Genomic DNA, 21,913 nt, shown 5'->3' with positions numbered 1-21,913 from the left:
AATTGGAAAGCCCCTGGAAATGATAAAATAGCAAATTACTGGCTAAAGAAGTTCACCTCAACACATTCACATCTAACTAAATTATTTAACAGTTACATTGTAGACCCATACACATTCCCTAATACACTTGCACATGGAATAACCTATCTGAAACCTAAAGATCAAGCAGACACAGCAAACCCAGCTAAATATCGCCCCATAACATGCCTACCAACAATATACAAAATATTAACTTCAGTCATCACACAGAAATTAATGACACATACAACACAGAACAAAATTATAAATGAAGAACAAAAAGGCTGCTGAAAAGGAGCACGAGGATGTAAAGAGCAACTGATAATAGATACAGAGGTGACATATCAAGCTAAAACTAAACAAAGGTCCCTACACTACGCATACATTGATTACCAAAAAGCCTTTGATAGTGTACCCCACTCATGGTTACTACAGACATTGGAAATATACAAAGTAGATCCTAAATTGATACAGTTTCTAAACATAGTAATGAAAAACTGGAAAACCACACTTAATATCCAAACAAATTCAGATAACATCACATCACAGCCAATACAGATTAAGCGTGGAATATACCAAGGAGACTCATTAAGTCCTTTCTGGTTCTGTCTTGCTCTGAACCTACTATCCAACATGCTAAATAATACAAATTATGGATACAATATTACTGGAACATACCCACACAAAATCACACATTTGCTATACATGGATGATCTAAAACTACTGGCAGCAACAAATCAACAACTCAACCAATTACTAAAGATAACAGAAGTATTCAGCAATGATATAAATATGGCTTTTGGAACAGACAAATGTAAGAAAAATAGCATAGTCAAGGGAAAACACACTAAACAAGAAGATTACATATTGGACAACCAGAGCGACTGCATAGAAGCGATGGAAAAAACAGATGCCTATAAATATCTAGGATACAGACAAAAAATAGGAATAGATAATACAAATATTAAAGAAGAACTAAAAGAAAAATATAGACAAAGAGTAAAAAAAATACTGAAAACAGAATTGACAGCAAGAAACAAGACAAAAGCTATAAATATTTATGCTATACCAGTATTGACCTACTCATTTGGAGTAGTGAAATGGAGTGACACAGACCTAGAAGCACTCAATACACTTACATGATCACAATGCCACAAATATAGAATACATCACATACATTCAGCAACAGAAAGATTCACATTAAGCAGAAAGGAAGGTGGAAGGGGATTTATAGATATAAAAAACCTACATTATGGACAGGTAGACAATTTAAGAAAATTCTTTCTAGAACGAGCAGAAACTAGCAAAATACACAAAGCAATCACTCATATAAATACATCAGCTACACCATTGCAATTTCATAACCACTTCTACAACCCTTTAGATCACATAACATCAACAGATACAAAGAAAGTAAATTGGAAAAAGAAAACACTACATGGCAAGCACCCGTATCATCTAACACAGCCACACATAGATCAAGACGCATCCAACACATGGCTAAGAAAAGGCAATATATACAGTGAGACGGAAGGATTCATGACTGCAATACAGGATCAAACAATAAACACCAGATATTACAGTAAGCATATTATTAAAGATCCCGATACCACAACAGATAAATGCAGATTTTGCAAACAACAAATAGAAACAGTAGATCACATCACAAGCGGATGTACAATACTAGCAAATACAGAATACCCCAGAAGACATGACAATGTAGCAAAAATAATACATCAACAACTTGCCATACAACATAAACTAATAAAACAACACGTTCCCACATACAAGTATGCACCACAAAATATACTGGAGAATGATGAATACAAATTATACTGGAACAGATCCATTATAACAGATAAAACAACACCACATAACAAACCTGACATCATACTCACCAATAAAAAGAAGAAATTAAACACAACTAATCGAAATATCCATACCCAACACAACAAATATACAGAAGAAAACAGGAGAAAAAATTGAAAAATACATCCAACTGGCTGAGGAAGTCAAGGACATGTGGCATCAGGATAAAGTCGACATTATACCAATTATACTATCAACTACAGGAGTCATACCTCACAATATCCACCAGTACATCAATGCAATACAGCTACATCCAACCAAACATATATATACAACTACAAAAATCTGTAATTATTGATACATGTTCAATTACCCGAAAGTTCCTAAATGCAATATAACATATACCACACAGTTACAAGGAAGTCACGCTTGACCGAGGTCCGCGTCACGTTCCATTTTTAACCAGACTTAAGTCTGAGAAAAAAAAGTCAATAATAATAATAATAAATGCGATTAAGACTCTTTTTGATTGATTACTCATACTAATCGCTGCTTCTCTCCACGACCATGTTGTCCAAAAATGCTGAATTACTGTTTTGATAATAGAGCATCACCAGTAAGACTCTGCTCCTCTTGTCCACGCTCCTGTTGACACGTCAACAAGTGCACTTCGACTGGTCGAGTGTGTGAAACCATGAACCACGATGACTGATCACGGCACCTGGTGGCCGTAGTTGGAACTGGACAGTGGCGCTGTGACGCATGGAAGTTGGGTTGGGTTGTTTGGGGGAGGAGACCAGACAGCGAAGTCATCGGTCTCATCGGATAAGGGAAGGACGGGGATGGAAGTCGGCCGTGCACTTTCAAAGGAACAATCCCGGTATTTGCCTGGAGCGATTTAGGGAAATCACGGAAAACCTAAATCAGGATGACCGGACGCGGCATTGAACCGTCGTCCTCCCGAATGCGAATCCAGTGTGCTAGCCACTGCGCCACCTCGCTCGGTCGCATGGGAGTCATCCACCCCATGTTCTGGACATTAATGCTACCAAGTTAGGTGCTCGCACAGTAATAAGATTCCGTGTTATAACGTGTTAAAAAAGGGAAAGTTCAATTATAACCACCCGGTACATCTACGCCAGTACACCGTAAGTTACCACGCATGTACATAAATAATCCGAAAGCTACTGTAAAGTGTGTGATATAATTTCATAATCGATTCTCGAAGTCGTAACGGCTAACAAACTTTTTGACCCAGCCAAAAATGTATATCAGTTAATTCCAAGTTTTCCTTCTGCACGACACACGTGACTACAGAACGGTACTGCTGATTGGAGGTGTCGAATTAAACACCTTCCAGCGGTCTAGTTTCCAGACTTTTTTATTTAGCTACCAGTGTTTTACTACGCCATTTGCAGGGCCCTGACCGACGTGTAGGAAGATTCTGCCTCGGTTCTGAGCAAAACAGAGGGCGGCAATAATGGTATTAATGGATTTTTGCTATAGCGATCACTTCAACCATTATCTACCGCTGAAGCTAGCAACCAAATAAAATAAGTTTGGAAACTACACTACGTGATAAAAAGTATCCGGACACCCCCAAAAACATAAGTTTTTCATGTTAGCTGCATTGTGCTGCTACCTACTGCCAGGTACTCCATATCAGCGACCTCAGTAGTCATTGGACATCGCGAGAGAGCAGAATGGGGAGCTCCGCGCAACTCACGGGCTTCGAAATTGGTCAGGTGAATGGGTGTCACTTGTGTTATATGTTTGTACGCGAGACAGGACAGCGTAATAGGTCCGCTGCTTTTTACGATGTACATAAACGATCTGGTTGATGGTATTGACAGCGGCGTTAGACTGTTTGCCGACGATGCTGTGGTCTACAGGAAAGTAGTATCACACGAAAGTTGCGAACAAATCAATGAGGATTCGCAGAAAATAAATGCGTGGGGTAATGACTGGCAGTTATCTCTCAATATTAGTAAGTGTAATCTACTGCGTATAACAAAGCGAAAATCGCCATTAATGTACGAGTACAAAATAAATGCCCCGTCTTAGGAAGTGGTAACATCCGTCAAGTATCTGGGTGTGACTAATCGAAATGATTTCAAATGGAATGATCAGATTACAGAAGTAACGGCCAAGGCGAAATCTAGATGGCGGTTTATTGGCAGAATCCTTCAACAAAGGAAATTGCTTGCAACACGTTAGTTCGTCCAGCATTAATTGTTCGTCTGTATGGGACGCTTACCAGTTGCGTCTGATTCAAGAGATTGAGAAGGTCCAAAGAGGAGCGGCAATGCCTCGTGATGACTGGGTGTTGTGTGCTGTCCTTAGGTTAGTTAGGTTTAAGTAGTTCTAAGTTCTAGGGGACTGATGACCTCAGATGTTAAGTCCCATAGTGCTCAGAGCCAAGAGCGGCAAGATTTATGACTGGTACATATAGCCATCGCGAGAGCGTTACAAATCTCGTAGAAAGTATGAAGTGGGACACACTTGCAGATAGACGACGCGCTAAACGGGAGGGTCTGCTCACTAAATTCCGAAATCCGATCTTCGCCGAGCATGTAGAGCATATATTATTACCACCAACTTTCAAATTGCTCAATGATCACCATTCAAAGATAAGGGAAATTAGAGTTCGTACTGAGGCGTTCAGACAGTAGTTTTTCTCTCGCGCGTTCCGCGAGCAGAACAGGGGGGGGGGGGGGGGGGGAGATATGATTTTGGCGCGAACTGTGCCCTCCGCTACACACCACTTGGTGGCTAGCGGAGTATATATGTAGATGTAGAACCACTTGAGTTTTGCGGATGATATAGTCCTATTTGCGAATCATATAGAAGAACTTAGATTATTAGTTAAAGATCTTGCATTAGCGTGCTCTGAAGTTGGACTAAAAATGAACATTGATAAAAACAAGATAATGATCAATGGATGGACACCTGAGGGAAGTATATCAGTTGGAAATACACATCTCCAAAGAGTCACAGAATGTGTCTATCTGGGTCAACTGATAAAAATGAAAGGAAATTTAAAACCAGAATTGGGCTGGCAAGCTTATGGGAGGCACTCTTCAATTTTGAAATCTAAGATGTCGTTTGAGCTGAAGAAATGTATTATTGACTAATGTATATTGCCAGTAATTACTTATGGCTGCGAGACATGGACATTAAATGAGTTCATTGTTAGGGAGCTAACAGTTGCCCAAAGAGGAATGGAAAGATCAATGTCGGGTTACACGAAAAAAGACCGGAAGAGAGAAGTCGAAGTAAGACGAACAACGAAGGTCACCGACATAATGGAAAGAGCGAATACACTTAAATGGCAGTGGCTTGGTAATGTTGTTCGAACAGAAGATGGTTCAAAATTGGCTCTCAGCAGTATGGGACTTAACATCTGAGGTCCTCAGTCCTCTAGAACTTAGAACTACTTTAACCTAACTAACCTAAGGACATCAACACGTCCATGACCGAGGCAGGATTCGAACCTGCGACCGTAGCGGTAGCCCGGTTCCAGACTGAAGCGCCTAGAACCGCTCGGCCACACCGGCCGGCAGCAGAAAATGGTAAATGGTCTAAAGAAGTCCTAGAGTGGAGCCCAATTTACCAAAATAGACCTAGAGGAAGACCACCAGACAGATGGGACAGAGATACAAGGAAGACAGTGGGATTCAATTGGCAAAGGGAAGCTCAGGAGCGGAAGAATTGGAAGATCTTACTGAGATGCTTTGTTATACGCCAACGCCAAAGAGGCCACGTTGCTAAGTGATAGAACTGGGTGATAATGATGACGATTTAAACAAGTTACCGTTTTCTGCACGTGACCTACTGCAAACTAACATATGAATCGTTCCTTGCAACGTGCTGCGCCCTGGGATCAAAACTAAGAATTAGATGGTTCACTCTCGCGGACCATGTGTCGATTAGCGCACAAATACGCCTGTTTATGGGAGAAAAAGTAATGAACGACGGTCTATGTGTGTAGACTGCTGGAACGAGGTGCTTAACTACATGGTTGGCTTACACATAATGCTTTCACTATAATTACTTCCTAAGTCGCCATGCAGCGTTAACCGATTTGAGCCGTGCTCTCCCCCACTTATGCATTTTCGTGAACTTCGCAGTCTATCTGTGTTTGGTTTCCCGCCCTTGTCGCGGTTACGTCGTGGTTCTTCTTCCTTCTACGTTTGACAGCAGTGATGTGTATCGATATTTGCACCGTGTATCGATATTTGGTGCATATAGTTTCCGGCAAGGGGGTCAGGAGTCTGTCGGTCGGTTGTTGGGGACCAGGGAAGTTATCTCCGCGCGTTGCAGTCGGCTGGGGCCACTGACTGCCCCTGCGCAGTGTCGGAGCGTGTGTGGAGCTGTCCGATCGCTACGAGCTTCGTGGTTCACCGACTCAGGACGCCAAAGTTGAGTAGTGGTTTCAACTACCCGAGCTTCGTCTATTCATGTTGTGGTGGTTCGCTTAGGTGGTTTGCTGTTGGGGAGGTTTTCCCGTGAGCAACACCGAGTGGTTCTACTGCTGAGATTTAGCCGCCGTGAGGTGCAATTAACTACACTCCTCGAAATGGAAAAAAGAACACATTGACACCGGTGTGTCAGACCCACCATACTTGCTCCGGACACTGCGAGAGGGCTGTACAAGCAATGATCACACGCACGGCACAGCGGACACACCAGGAACCGCGGTGTTGGCCGTCGAATGGCGCTAGCTGCGCAGCATTTGTGCACCGCCGCCGTCAGTGTCAGCCAGTTCGCCGTGGCATACGGAGCTCCATCGCAGTCTTTAACACTGGTAGCATGCCGCGACAGCGTGGACGTGAACCGTATGTGCAGTTGACGGACTTTGAGCGAGGGCGTATAGTGGGCATGCGGGAGGCCGGGTCGACGTACCGCCGAATTGCTCAACACGTGGGGCGTGAGGTCTCCACAGTACATCGATGCTGTCGCCAGTGGTCGGCGGAAGGTGCACGTGCCCGTCGACCTGGGACCGGACCGCAGCGACGCACGGATGCACGCCAAGACCGTAGGATCGTACGCAGTGCCGTAGGGGACCGCACCGCCACTTCCCAGCAAATTAGGGACACTGTTGCTCCTGGGGTATCGGCGAGGACCATTCGCAACCGTCTCCATGAAGCTGGGCTACGGTCCCGCACACCGTTAGGCCGTCTTCCGCTCACGCCCCAACATCGTGCAGCCCGCCTCCAGTGGTGTCGCGACAGGCGTGAATGGAGGGACGAATGGAGACGTGTCGTCTTCAGCGGTGAGAGTCGCTTCTGCCTTGGTGCCAATGATGGTCGTATGCGTGTCTGGCGCCGTGCAGGTGAGCGCCACAATCAGGACTGCATACGACCGAGGAACACAGGGCCAACACCCGGCATCATGGTGTGGGGAGCGATCTCCTACACTGGCCGTAGACCACTGGTGATCGTCGAGGGGACACTGAATAGTGCACGGTACATCCAAACCGTCATCGAACCCATCGTTCTACCATTCCTAGACCGGCAAGGGAACTTGCTGTTCCAACAGGACAATGCACGTCCGCATGTATCCCGTGCGACCCAACGTGCTCTAGAAGGTGTACGTCAACTACCCTGGCCAGCAAGATCTCCGGATCTGTCCCCCATTGAGCATGTTTGGGACTGGATGAAGCGTCGTCTCACGCGGTCTGCACGTCCAGCACGAACGCTGGTCCAACTGAGGCGCCAGGTGGAAATGGCATGGCAAGCCGTTCCACAGCATCTCTACGATCGTCTCCATGGGACAATAGCAGCCTGCATTGCTGCGAAAGGTGGATATACACTGTACTAGTGCCGACATTGTGCATGCTCTGTTGCCTGTGTCTATGTGCCTGTGGTTCTGTCAGTGTGATCATGTGATGTATCTGACCCCAGGAATGTGTCAATAAAGTTTCCCCTTCCTGGGACAATGAATTCACGGTGTTCTTATTTCAATTTCCAGGAATGTATTTTGGTCGACTACGATTTGAGTGCACCAGTGGAATTTTCTGTCTTGTGGCCGTCAGTGTTCTGGTTACCTGCCCTGGCCACTAACTTAATTTCAGGTAGCGTCCTTTCCTCACCTGTTGTCGCTGTCCAACATGGTGTGTAATTTTGACAGCTAATACATACTCTATTGTGGATTATCATGTTTGTAACATTACCGGTTTGAGTTCTCATGTAGTGATTGACGGGAAGCAAATCGTTGCGTCGATCGGACAGTGGCTGTTCCCTGGTTGGGTTCCGACGGATCAAGTCTAGTTGGGCTCACCACCTGTCTCACCTAAGTGAACGAGGGCAGACCGACCTCCCTGGAGGCGTTCTGAGTGCCACCTGTAAGGGTACAGTACCCTTACGTAGTATCGATTATGCACTATGCAGAGACCATACATGGTTTAAGCAAAGACTGCAGTGCAGTCAACAATGTGCGAGTGGGTAAGCAGTAGTCGAGTGTTGGAGTCCGTGGGTGGAAGTCGGGTGTGAGAGGCTAGAGAGAGAGGTTGCTCTGTAGCGAGGCCGGAGATGAGTGGCGGAATGACACACAGTTGTTCATAAATGTTTATAAATTGAGTGATTTAATTAATAAATTCCAGCATTTAAGAAAGGAGATGTTATCATTTAGTAGTTTTCACAATAACTGAAGTGGACAACAATGAGTCTCATGACAAAGAGGAAAATATATATTATGCTAAAATAATTAAAGTATAACTTCACGTACAGCGTATAATATAATTCGGCGCGAAACTGGGGGGATGTTACACACCGGTGTTTTTGTCAGATATTTAAATTTTAGGCTTACGGTTATTTGTTTTGTTTTCTTAAAAATTTGCAAAATTAATTTTTAAATTCATCTTTCAAGCTTAAACACTGCTGCCTTCTGTCTTTAAAGTTTATGGTAATATATTTTAAAATTTTGAAGTTTAATTGTGGCCCTCAGCCATTGGTATTGCACCTTGCGTATTTTGTTTTTTGAATTATTTTATTGCTATCTTCATCAGACAAACGTGTGGTTCCTGAAGAGGGGCAACAGCCTTTTCAGTAGTTGCAAGGGCAACAGTCTGGGTGATTGACTGATCTGGCCTTGTAACAATAACCAAAACGGCCTTGCTGTGCTGGTACTGCGAACGGCTGAAAGCAAGGGGAAACTACGGCCGTAATTTTTCCCGAGGGCATGCAGCTTTACTGTTGGAATAACTGATGATGGTCGAAGTAGAGAGGATATAAATTGTAGACTGGCAATGGCAAGGGAAGCGTTTCTGAAGAAGAGAAATTTGTTAACATCGAGTATAGATTTAAGTGTCAGGAAGTCATTTCTGAAAGTATTTGTATGGAGTGTAGCCATGTATGGAAGTGAAACACGGACGGTAAATAGTTTGGACAAGAAGAGAATAGAAGCTTTCGAAATGTGCTGCTACAGAAGAATGCTGAAGATTAGATGGGTAGATCACATAACTAATGAGGAAGTATTGAATAAGATTGGGGAGAAGAGAAGTTTGTGGCACAACTTGATCAGAAGAAGGGATCGGTTGGTAGGACATGTTCTGAGGCATCAAGGGATCACCAATTTAGTATTGGAGGGCAGCGTGGAGGGTAAAAATCGTAGGGGGAGACCAAGCGATGAATACACTAAGCAGATTCAGAAGGATGTCGGTTGCAGTAGGTACTGGGAGATGAAGAAGCTTGCACAGGATAGAGTAGCATGGAGAGCTGCATCAAACCAGTCTCAGGACTGAAGACCACAACAACAACAACAACAACATCTTAATTGGATTTTTATCTTGTTAAGATTTCTTATAGGAGGCCTTCAGCAGTGAAAGAGTTGCATTCGGTAAAGATTCGGCTATGTGTCGCTTTGGTTGTAAATGTTATTGAATTACAATAAATTACAATTAGAAGGTGAAATTGACCTCAACCCTTGGCCCTTTCCACAATCCTACTACCTGTTCTGCCTAGCGGGTTTAACGGGCGTCTCACGCTTACAAAATCGATACTACTGGTAACTTTCAAAAATGTTGGAAGTCTAGTTGGAGGATGTCAGTCGGCACATAAAACCTAACGACAGTTGTACTGCGATTATTCACTTCTGCAAAGAATTGTATGTTCACCACATGACACCACTTCGTTCACTGGCCGCAGGTTGAAATCCAAAATGCGATCCTGTAATTGATGTCTGAAGATGAGTTTGCTAAGATCGAGACTAGGCGTGATGCCCCCGATGTCAGCAGTACGTTTCCTTATAATAAACAAACTACCTACTTTGCCAGTAAGCTTGCAGTCAACTCTTTCAACTAACGTGTATTTAATTTTAACGGCTCAAAACCGTTTATAGCGCCAAGATCTCATTTTTCTGGTACCTAACTTGTACATAACTTGTACCTAACTTGTACATAACTTGTTCACAACTTCACAGTATTTCCACTCTCTGCATCATACAAGGTAGAAATAATAGGTCTACTCCCTAAATGTGAATGTATGCTGTTTGACAGTATTCGCGCACTGTTTCACGTGAAAAAGACTGTATCTTATATATGCAATAAATAAAATTTGCATCGTTTCTCGAAACAGTTTGCCTTAATAATAGTTCCCATCATCCAGTTCGGACCAATGTTTTCGTGAGGTTTTCCTTCGTTGTAAGGCAATTTCAGTAGTTCTGAAATATCGGCAGGAAAAATTCGATCCAGCTGTTCCAATACATCATTAAGTGGAACCACTGTAAACAGCGATACCACATCGAAGCTGACCAAAATGTGCTCCGGCTGGACCACTATGCCATTCAATCTGCTCATGAAATGTGTCGAATTCTTTATATAAGAATCCGAACGGCCCACATGTGGTTTTAGCAGCGTAGTCAAAAACTTGGCTAACAAGTAGGTGGGCGAACCAATGGCACTTAGTATCGGTATTAACGGCACATTTTCTTTATGATTTTTGGGCAATCCATATAGAAAACCGCCGAAAAGTAATTAACTATGGGTGGGAGAAGAGCTTTAAAACTCCTGAATGACGACGATAGTATTTTGGTTCTCCCAGCTGACAAAGGAAGCGCAACGGTGGTTATGGATGTGGCCGACTATCGGAGTAAAATTACTGATCTACTGGATCCGCAAGCATATAGAAAGCTGAATAAGTACCCCACTAACAGCGTTCTCAGAACTGTGTCGCGGTTAATAAAAAAGTCCTCCATTGAAGAGAGTGTACAGAAAGGTCTCTGCAATTCGGTTGCGCTACCACCGAGGCATTATGGATTGCCCAAAATTCATAAAGAAAATGTGCCGTTAAGACCGATACTAAGTGCCATTGGTTCGCCCACCTACTCGTTAGCCAAGTTTTTGACTACGCTGCTAAAGCCACATGTGGGCCGTTAGGACTCTTATATAAAGAATTCGACACATTTCATGAGCAGATTCAATGGCATAGTGGTCCAGCCGGAGGACATTTTGGTCAGCTTCGATGTGGTATCGCTGTTTATCATGGTTCCACTTAATGATGTATTGGAACAGCTGGATCGAATTTTTCCTGCCGATATTTTAGAACTGTTTAAGTGTTGTTTGACGACCACATACTTCAAGTGGAATGAACAGTTTTATGAGCAAACGGATGGCGTGGCTATGGGAAGGCCCCTAAGTCCCGTAATTGCAAACTTCTTTATGGAGAAATTCGAAGAACAGGCCTTAGGTACTGCCAGCAAAAAACCAAATGTATGGTTCCGATACGTGGATGACACGTTTGTGCTGTGGAGACATGGTAGGGAGGAACTAAGCCGGTTCCACGAACATCTGAACAGTATAAACTCGAGAATTCAGTTTACAATGGAGGAGGAGATAGACGGCAAATTACATTAGTCGTTGTGCTTGTTTTTAGAAACGAAAATGGTAGGTTTGGCCACTCAGTATACCGCAAACCCACTCACACGGACCGTTATTTGCACCGGAATTGGAACCACCACCCACAACAGAAGCGGGGTGTTATCAAGACGTTAGCGGACAGAGCTACAAATATTTGTGAACCTGAGTTGCTCGACGCAGAGATGGAGCATCTCCACAATGCACTAATGAAGAATGGATATTCGTCCGCCGAAATAAAACGTGCGTTGAGGCAGCCACGCAGAAATAATACTGACGTACAGGCTACTGCAAAATTTAAGGTTTTCCTGCCGTTTGTTAAAAATGTAACGGAAAGAATAGGGAGCGGAATATTACCGTAATTTACAAGCCCACCAGGAAGATACAGGAATACCTTAAGCCTGCCAAGGACGCTCGCAAACCACTGGAAAAAGCTGGAGTGTATAGGATCCCATGCAGCTGTGGTGATATTTATGTGGGTACCACTAAAAGAACTGTTTCTAAACGTTTGGAAGAGCATAAGGAAATTGTAGAAGAGGAGAAACGGAACGATCAGCTGTTGCGGAGCATGCTTTCCAGCCAGGGAACCACAATATTCGCTTCGAGGAGACGCAAGTACTAGCGACCACAAGCGGATATTACGGAAGGCTCTACAGAGAGGCAATCGAAATCGCTAAACACCCAAATAATTTCAACCGAAAGGAGGAGGGTGTGAAATTAAACGGTTCAAAATGGTTCAAATGGCTCTGAGCACTATGGGACTTAACATCTGTGGTCATCAGTCCCCTAGAACTTAGAACTACTTAAACCTACCGAACCTAAGGACATCACACACATCCATGCCCGAGGCAGTATTCGAACCTGCGACCGTAGCAGTCGCGCGGTAAATTAAACGGCATATGGATGCCGGTGTTAAAAAAGATGTGTACCACCCGTCCACTACTGGGTGATGGCAACGGCGATCGGCGGCGACGGACAGCGGCCAATTGCACTGACGTTTTCAAAACACGTGTCGTCACGCCGCGGCGTGGGAGCGTGCGGACACGGAATTTAGCGGCAGTCAGTAGCGAGCCAGTGGGTATGTTGGACCTTCCATTGAGCTACGGACCCCCTTGAAGATGTCTCCGCCGGCCTGAGTGGCCGAGTGGTTCTAGGCGCTACAGTCTGGAACCGCGCGACCGTTACGGTCGCAGGTTCGAATCCTGCCTCGGGCATGGATGTGTGTGATGTCCTTAGGTTAGTTAGGTTTAAGTGGTTCTAAGTTCTAGAGGACTGATGACCTCAGAAGTTTAGTCCCATAGTGCTCAGAGCCATTTGAACCATTTGAAGATGTCTCCCGCAGTCGGAGACGAAACGTTGGGAATCGACACAGAATTCATCAACCGACCAAGGCATAACAGCCCGGATAATTATAATGGACATGATATTTCCGGCCGTGAAAGTCTACATTTTAGTATTCCAACACCGGTTAGGTTGAAATACGTGTAGGGCAACGTACTGCCTTGAAATGAACGGGCGGCAATAGTTAACCTGCTGTGTCTGCAACCCACCAAACAAGGTTGTGCGGCTGGTTGCCTACAGAGCCTTGGTAGGCGTAGACTAGTAGGGGCAACGAAACCTCGCGTTTCGTAATATGGGATCTATTGCTGGAAACGAGCAGAAAAAAATATGGTTTTACTGATCACCCAACGATTCTAAAACAGGCCCCTGAAGACGTAACTTTTACACTTGGCCTGTAGTCGTTTATAAATAAATGTACCTTTCTATACTAGAAACAACTTTCCTTGTGAATAGCGCTGTAATTGCTTGTTTGGCCAACAAGTATGACAGTTCGTAATTAAAAAGCGTGCCAGGGGAGAAAATCTTCCTCTCATTTCCTGGAGGTTTCTTTTTTTCATTTTTACTCCATTTCAGTACTGGCTGAAAATATCACGTCATGCATATTCCGCAGAGTCACGTTTGTTTTACGTTAATACTCTAACGTAATTTAATTTAATTCGGATTATATGTCTGTAAACACTGCTGATCATATAAAATTTAGCGTAATGAAAAGCGAGGGTCTTCAACGTAATTTCGCGCAAACAGTTACACACACACACACACACACACACACACACACACACAGAGAGAGAGAGAGAGAGAGAGAGAGAGAGAGAGAGAGAGAGAGAGAGAGAGAGAGGAGGGAGCAGTAAAATTGTTTTCAACTTGAGATTCCGCGTTTCAAATGGAGGCTGTTTGTCGGGAAATGAGAAAAAAACATACGCTTTAATTATGCACAACGAAAACGTCATTGCAGGCTGTTACTGCCACCAAAGATGATATTTTTTAAATTAAGATAGAAATGTTTACTGTGTTTATTATTAGTATGCATAATTATAACAAATGCAGTACACATTTAAATAACACGTGTGCAACTACGAGGGTTATTCGGAAAGTAAGGAACGATCGGTCGCGAAATGGAAAATACAGTGGAAATCTGATGAAACTTTGCACAGATGCGTTGGCTACTGTGTCTAGTACGGCCGTCGATCGCATCATGTCGCTCTTTTCAGTTCTGAGCTCACAGTGAGAACGTGAAGATGGCTACGAATTGGCGTCTCCCGCCAAGTATGAGGGCCTGGCGAAAGATTTCGCCTGAAGCTATGCAATCCACATAACTGTCATGCGGTTCGTTCAACACGCCAATTCTGGGCCGCACTCTGCAGGGACAGTGAAGATGATCCTGCAGCTTTCCCGATGGGAAGTGTTTCATCACCCACAATACAGCCCGTAATTGGCTATCCCTGAGGTTCATCTCTGCTCAGATGAACCGCTGGCTATGTAGACAGTATTTTGACACAAACAACGAACTGCAGTCCAGAGTAGAAAATTGACAAGTAGCTGGAAGATGTAGCTATTCATTGCAAATAAAATAGTTTTGATTTTCACTGTGGTTTCCATTTCGCGACCTATCGTTCCATACTTTCCGAATAGCCCACGTATTTACACTTCATAAGTAGTAAACGGCCCAAAGTAGACACTAATGTCGGAAGAAACAAATCACTGGAGCGCCTCGTTGGATGCATCGTGTAGCTGCAGACTCTTGATGGTCCCCAGCGAAACGTCTATTTGGACACTCATTCACGACGGGGCTCATTCATCTAATTCTACATCTACATGGTTACTCTGCAATTCACCTTAAGTGCCTGGCAGAGGGTTCATCGAACCATTTTCATACTACTTCTCTACCATTCCACTTTCGAATGGCTCGTCGGAAAAAGGTACACCTAAATCTTTCTGTTCGATGTCTGATTTCTCTTATTTTATTATGATGATCATTTCTCCCTGCGTAGGTGGGTGTCAACAAAATTGTGTGAATGTCGCCACAATCACACGTACTTTAAGTGCAAAAGCCCCCTTTCTGCATGTTGTATTTGCTCATGCCCTCTACAGTCCGGTATATGTTAAGCTGGACCCACCTCTGATGATGGGAGCCTGGAACATTGACAGTTGGGTTGTCAGTAACTCAGACGTTCCGGTTTTCCATTTTTCCATGACTTACTACTCACATTTCGACTGAGCGTCGCCGTTGGATCCAGTGAAGAGCATTTTGACTAGTCCTTCATTTGCTGATCTCCGGATCTGAGGCGTTTCCTAGACAGCGAGAGTAAATCTTCCTTGAGAGGAATTGCTTATTTTTGTAAGCCTGCTGACACAGGTTGTAGACATCTTTCGAAGAAGATGAGCTGGACAGGTGTTTGACAGTACTGGTATCCAGCATGTAGGCATAGATCTGGCTGTGCCACTAGTAGTTATTGTAGCTGTTTTCAAATGAACGTCAGCTTTCTTCATACGTGCACTTCAGAGCCGAACTGGTGTGCAGTATTCTCCTGCATAGTCTACCAGGGAAAGGCAGGCCCAACGGACAGGTGTTGTATTTGGTCGCCATGTGCTACCTGCCAGGTGATTGTGATACGACAGTGTACTGTATAATGTGACACCAAGCTAGTTTGGCTTATCCTTGTACTAAGCTATGCAAGGTGGTACACACTGTGGGGTGATCTACACTCCTGGAAATGGAAAAAAGAACACATTGACACCGGTGTGTCAGACCCACCATACTTGCTCCGGACACTGCGAGAGGGCTGTACAAGCAATGATCACACGCACGGCACAGCCGACACACCAGGAACCGCGGTGTTGGCCGTCGAATGGCGCTAGCTGCGCAGCATTTGTGCACCGCCGCCGTCAGTGTCAGCCAGTTCGCCGTGGCATACGGAGCTCCATCGCAGTCTTTAACACTGGTAGCATGCCGCGACAGCGTGGACGTGAACCGTATGTGCAGTTGACGGACTTTGAGCGAGGGCGTATAGTGGGCATGCGGGAGGCCGGGTGGACGTACCGCCGAATTGCTCAACACGTGGGGCGTGAGGTCTCCACAGTACATCGATGTTGTCGCCAGTGGTCGGCGGAAGGTGCACGTGCCCGTCGACCTGGGACCGGACCGCAGCGACGCACGGATGCACGCCAAGACCGTAGGATCGTACGCAGTGCCGTAGGGGACCGCACCGCCACTTCCCAGCAAATTAGGGACACTGTTGCTCCTGGGGTATCGGCGAGGACCATTCGCAACCGTCTCCATGAAGCTGGGCTACGGTCCCGCACACCGTTAGGCCGTCTTCCGCTCACGCCCCAACATCGTGCAGCCCGCCTCCAGTGGTGTCGCGACAGGCGTGAATGGAAGGACGAATGGAGACATGTCGTCTTCAGCGATGAGAGTCGCTTCTGCCTTGGTGCCAATGATGGTCGTATGCGTGTTTGGCGCCGTGCAGGTGAGCGCCACAATCAGGACTGCATACGACCGAGGCACACAGGGCCAGCACCCGGCATCATGGTGTGGGGAGCGATCTCCTACACTGGCCGTACACCACTGGTGATCGTCGAGGGGACACTGAATAGTGCACGGTACATCCAAACTGTCATCGAACCCATCGTTCTACCATTCCTAGACCGGCAAGGGAACTTGCTGTTCCAACAGGACAATGCACGTCCGCATGTATCCCGTGCCACCCAACGTGCTCTAGAAGGTGTAAGTCAACTACCCTGGCCAGCAAGATCTCCGGATCTGTCCCCCATTGAGCATGTTTGGGACTGGATGAAGCGTCGTCTCACACGGTCTGCACGTCCAGCACGAACGCTGGTCCAACTGAGGCGCCAGGTGGAAATGGCATGGCAAGCCGTTCCACAGGACTACATCCAGCATCTCTACGATCGTCTCCATGGGAGAATAGCAGCCTGCATTGCTGCGAAAGGTGGATATACACTGTACTAGTGCCGACATTGTGCATGCTCTGTTGCCTGTGTCTATGTGCCTGTGGTTCTGTCAGTGTGATCATGTGATGTATCTGACCCCAGGAATGTGTCAATAAAGTTTCCCCTTCCTGGGACAATGAATTCACGGTGTTCTTATTTCAATTTCCAGGAGTGTATTTTGATGCTGTAAGATGACAGAGGTAGCAAAGACACTCCTCTGTTTTAGAAGTATTAAGTCTGTGTCGCCACGTCTGAAAATATTCATGAAGTTAGGGAGTCTGTTTCTTAGGTGTTCTTCAGATTGCGAAAGATGCTCACCCTTATATGAAATTGTAAGGTGATCTGCATTTTGGAATTTGCGGCAGGTTTACTGCGTACAGATCAAATAACATCAGAGCAGGCATAGAGCCTTGAGGCAAATCATCATTGAATACATGCCATCTGATGATCTTTTCACCTTGGTGTACCTTAAACTGCAGATTGCTCAACATTTTGCTCAAGAGGTTACCTTATGTTTCGGAAGGTACTGATTTCAGAAATTTCAATATTACACCCTCTTGTCAAACCCTTTCATAAGTTACTGACAGGTCAACGAAAAGTACCCCAGTCTTGACTTTCTTCTGGTAGCCACTTTCTGTGTGAGTAGTCAAGGAGACCTCTTGTTCACAGCTCCTATGAGGTCTAAATTGGGCTTGTTCAGATGCTAGCACAAAATTAATTTTCTCTTGTATTCGGTATAGTGTCATTGTTTCCAGGCGTTTCTAAAGACACCTAAGCTGAGATAACAGGTGAACGTGCTCTGCAGGTGTCTCTTCTTGCCCTGGCTTTTCGATAACAGTAAATTTACATCTTCAGCCGTGTGCGGCTCGCGTTGGTGCCGTTGGTAGGTTGGCATCGTGTAATCGGATTAGTTGAGTCTCGTTTTCCTTTTCTTCTTGTGTTTACTGGCGCCACTCCGTTTGCTAGCGTTGTCTGTCCCCGAGTGGCAGCAGCAGCGTTTATCAATATGTGATACCCATACTATCTTTGGAAGGACGTGAAGTGTTTTCGGGGTCGGGTGTGTCGTTAGTTCGGTTAGGACGGAGTATCAGAGAGGTCCGGAAGAGCGATGACACGCCGGAACCGCTAGCAGCACGCAGGCAGTGCCGGATCGAGTGCAACAACCTCGATGTCCACCGACCCTGCACGTTGAGTGAACATTAATCCAATAGTGAAACCTCCACTATTTGTGATCACGCAGTTTCTTCGTGCGTTGATGATCGCAGGGTCGCCGTGAGACGAATAGCAACAACTGGAGCGTGTCGAGTTGGCGGAATCTACATATATTACTACGTGTGCAGATTGTAATGTCTCTTGCAGCGGTTTCCCCGCAATATTTTCAGAAATTTTAGAAATTACATAACTCAGTACATACCTCGAAATATCTCTTCTTATCTTACCGATTCCTAAACTTTAATATACGATGATTATCAATGCAAAGTAGTTTCAAACCCTATTAGTCCTTGGAGCGTCCATTTACTCCGTGGAATAGCTTATCTGCTATCTGTGTTTTCTCTTATGAAAAGAAATGGTTCAAATGGCTCTGAGCACTATGGGACTTAACATCTATGGTCATCAGTCCCCTAGAACTTAGAACTACTTAAACCTAACTAACCTAAGAACACACAACACCCATCTTATGAAAAGAATGATTGAGATCTTGCCGATTAGCCGGGAAAGAACGAAGATGTATATGTATGTATTGTTGAGCTAGTTGCCATCTTGATGAGATTCTGTATGAGAAGGAATTTAACACATGAACTAAACTAAAGTAAGTGTGTTCGCGTATTATTTAACTGATTATTATTGACAGTGTCTGCTTACTACGCTGTGTTGCACGGGATCAGTGGGGAACGTCTGAGTTACACTGGACGAACCTGCCGTTTTGTTTGCTCAAGATATCCAAATAAATAGGCTAACACGGTCTTACCAGCAGATCTCCGGTCTTCCCCATGTGATCACCGAAAGTTAATAATTATTACAAATGTTTTCAGGAGATCGACTGACAATTTTCGTCGCACCGAGACTTCGAAATTGCTTCACTGCCTTATGGAATTTAAGTTAAGCTCAATTTAATCAGGACAGAACGGTATTGAACTGTGTGACTGTGATAAGCCTGCTTTGTGAATGAAAATTCCCTTAATACACGCATGTTTTTACTATCCTGATCAGTGAAGCTAAATCAGGCCGGTGTGACAGAAGTTTTTGAAATTTTAGATCCCACAAAAAAAATATTAAAAGATATCTCAATAAGCGTATCGCACTTGCCGCCCCCCCTTCTTTTTTTTTCAAAAATATGTGCAATTTCTAGAGAGAACAAACAAAATTATCAGCTACACTCTCTGCGGCAGTATTTGAACACGCCGGTAACGCATTGGCTGTTCTCGCTAGTGAGGTAACTTCTGGTCGCGACTGACTGAGCTGCCTAGACGTGGGCGGACCCTGCAGTACTCACGACTCTTTGCGGGTGCAGACGCCGGTGCGGGCTTCGACCCCCGTGGACAGCAGCAGGTGGAGGAGTAGCCACGCGACCACGGCGGCTGCTGGCGCCATCTCGCCGCGGACTGCCACTGACCGTCTGGACGTGGGACGGACAGAGAGCTCCACGCAGCGGCAGCAGCAGACAGGAACCGTGGGAGACCCCCAGCCCAGCGGCGCGGCGCGGCAAGGCTTCCCCGTCTTGTCTCTGCTCGCCTTATCCCAGGCCCGCTTATCAATGCAGCTGCCGGCTCATCCTCAGCTGCGTGCAAACCAGGAAGTCCCCCTCCTGCCTCCTGCTGCAAAGTGGCCATAGCGGAAATCACCCAGCAGACTGTCCACTGCGCGCACGACTGCTTCTACGCCATGTAATTTAGTCCCGCGTCGAGGAGGCAAAACGTAACGATCTGTCTGCTTTCCTGTTGGCCCGTCTTCGGAACGCAGTACAACAGCTACTTCGCGTGTCGTGGATTCGACAAATTGTCTAAACGGAATGAGATTTTTCACTCTGCAGCGGAGTGTGCGCTGATATGAAACTTCCTGGCAGATTAAAACTGTGTGCCGGACCGAGACTCGAACTCGGGACATTTGGCTTCCGCGGGCAGGTGCTCTACGAGCTGAGCAATCGCAAGCACGACCCGTTCTCACAGCTTTACTTCCGCCAGTACCTCGTCTCCTACCTTCCAAACTTTACACACGCTCTCCTGCAGGATTAGCACGCCTGAACAACTTCAGTTGGAAAGACCACATAGATAATATTGTGGGGGAAGGCGAGCTAAAGGTTGCGTTTCATTGGCAGGACACTTAGAAGATGCAACAAGTCCAGTAAAGAGACAGCTTACACTATACTCGTTTGTCCTCTGTTAAAATATTGCTGCGCGGTGTGGGATCCTTACCAGGTGGGATTGACGGAGGACATCGAAAGGGTGCAAAAAAGGGCAGCTCGTTTTGTATTATCACGTAATAGGGGAGAGAGTGTGGCAGATACTGTTGTGACTTGGCAAGACAGCCAAGCCACTATGCGAGGAAGCCGAAAGGCACGCGTTTAAGCTCACGCAGGCTGGCGTGAGGTCTCGAACAGTTAAGGGGATTTATAGTAGCAAAGAACGTAGCTGATGGAATACTTAACTTTAATCCATAATTGGTGAACATCGGTCTGACGGTACATGCATCACAAGATAAACAGCAAATGATAATGGCGCCTTGCTAGGTCGTAGCAAATGACGTAGCTGAAGGCTATGCTAACTATCGTCTCGGCAAATGAGAGCGTAATTTGTCAGTGAACCATCTCTAGTAAAGTCGGCTGTACAACTGGGGCGAGTGCTAGGAAGTATCTCTAGACCTGCCGTGTGGCGGCGCTCGGCCTGCAATCACTGACAGTGGCGACACGCGGGTCCGTCGTATACTAGCGGACCGCGGACGATTTAAAGGCTACCACCTAGCAAGTGTGGTGTCTGGCGGTGATGATGATGTTTGGTTTGTGGGGCGCTCAACTGCGTGGTTATCAGCGCCCGTACAATTTCCCAACCTTTGCTCAGTCCAATTTCGCCACTTTCCTGGATGATGATGTAATGATGAGGACAACACAAACACCCAGTCATCTCGAGGCAGGTGAAAATCCCTGACCCCGCCGGGAATCGAACCCGGGACCCCGTGCTCGGGAAGCGAGAACGCTACCGCGAGACCACGCGCGGCGGACGATGGTGTCTGGCGGTGACACCACACATATGATACGCGAGTTGGGATGCAAGTCATTACAGCAAAGACGTTTTTCGTCGTGGCGAGATCTATTTACGAAATTTCAGTCACCAACTTTCTCTTGGGAATGCGAAAATATTTTGTTGATCCCAACCTACATAGGTAGGAATGATCATCAAAATAAAATAAGAGAAATCAGAGCTCGAACAGAAAGGTTTAGGTGTTCGTTTTTCCCGCGCGCTGTTCGGGAGTGGAATGGTAGGCAGATAGCATGATTGTGGTTCGATGAACCCTCTGCCAAGCACTTAAATGTGAATTGCAGAGTAATCATGTAGATATAGATGTAGATGAAAGAAAGGATATAGCGGAGACATAGCTTAGCCGCAGCCTGGAGGATGTTTCTAGAATGGGATTTTCACTCTGCAGCGGAGTGTGAGCTGATGTGGGTAAGCCATTGTCTCAATAATACCCTTTCTTTCAGGAGTGCTCGTCCTGCAAGGTCCGCTGGAGAGCTTCTGTAAAGTTTGGAAGGTAGGTACTGGCGGAAGTAAAGTTGTGATCAAGGGTCGTGCTTGGGTAGCTCAGCTGGTAGAGCACTTGTCCGCAGAAGGCAAAGGTCCCGAGTTCGAGTCTCGGTCCGGCACAAAGTTTTAATCTGCCACAAAGTTTTAATCTGCCAGGAAGTTTTAATCTGCCAGGAAGTTTCAAGTTGTCTCAAGTTTGCGG

At 45.6% G+C, this 21,913-nt stretch overlaps 1 protein-coding gene across 1 annotated transcript in view; it reads right to left on the bottom strand.

Moving 5' to 3' along the window:
* The window catches only part of LOC126109470 (tenascin-X-like), a 124,880-nt gene extending 105,271 nt beyond the window's left edge, over positions 1 to 19,609 (bottom strand). Inside the window, exon 1 of the mRNA XM_049914498.1 lies at positions 19,467 to 19,609. Coding sequence (XP_049770455.1) covers positions 19,467 to 19,564 — 98 coding nt within the window. The 5' untranslated portion in view covers positions 19,565 to 19,609. The remainder of the gene's footprint in view (positions 1 to 19,466) is intronic.
* Positions 19,610 to 21,913: the final 2,304 nt, after the last annotated feature.

The sequence above is a fragment of the Schistocerca cancellata genome, chromosome 12 (genome assembly GCF_023864275.1).
Source record: "Schistocerca cancellata isolate TAMUIC-IGC-003103 chromosome 12, iqSchCanc2.1, whole genome shotgun sequence".
Taxonomy (NCBI): Eukaryota; Metazoa; Arthropoda; class Insecta; order Orthoptera; family Acrididae; genus Schistocerca; species Schistocerca cancellata.
Note: the sequence above shows the minus strand (reverse complement) of the source record. Positions and strands in the feature narration are given on the sequence as shown.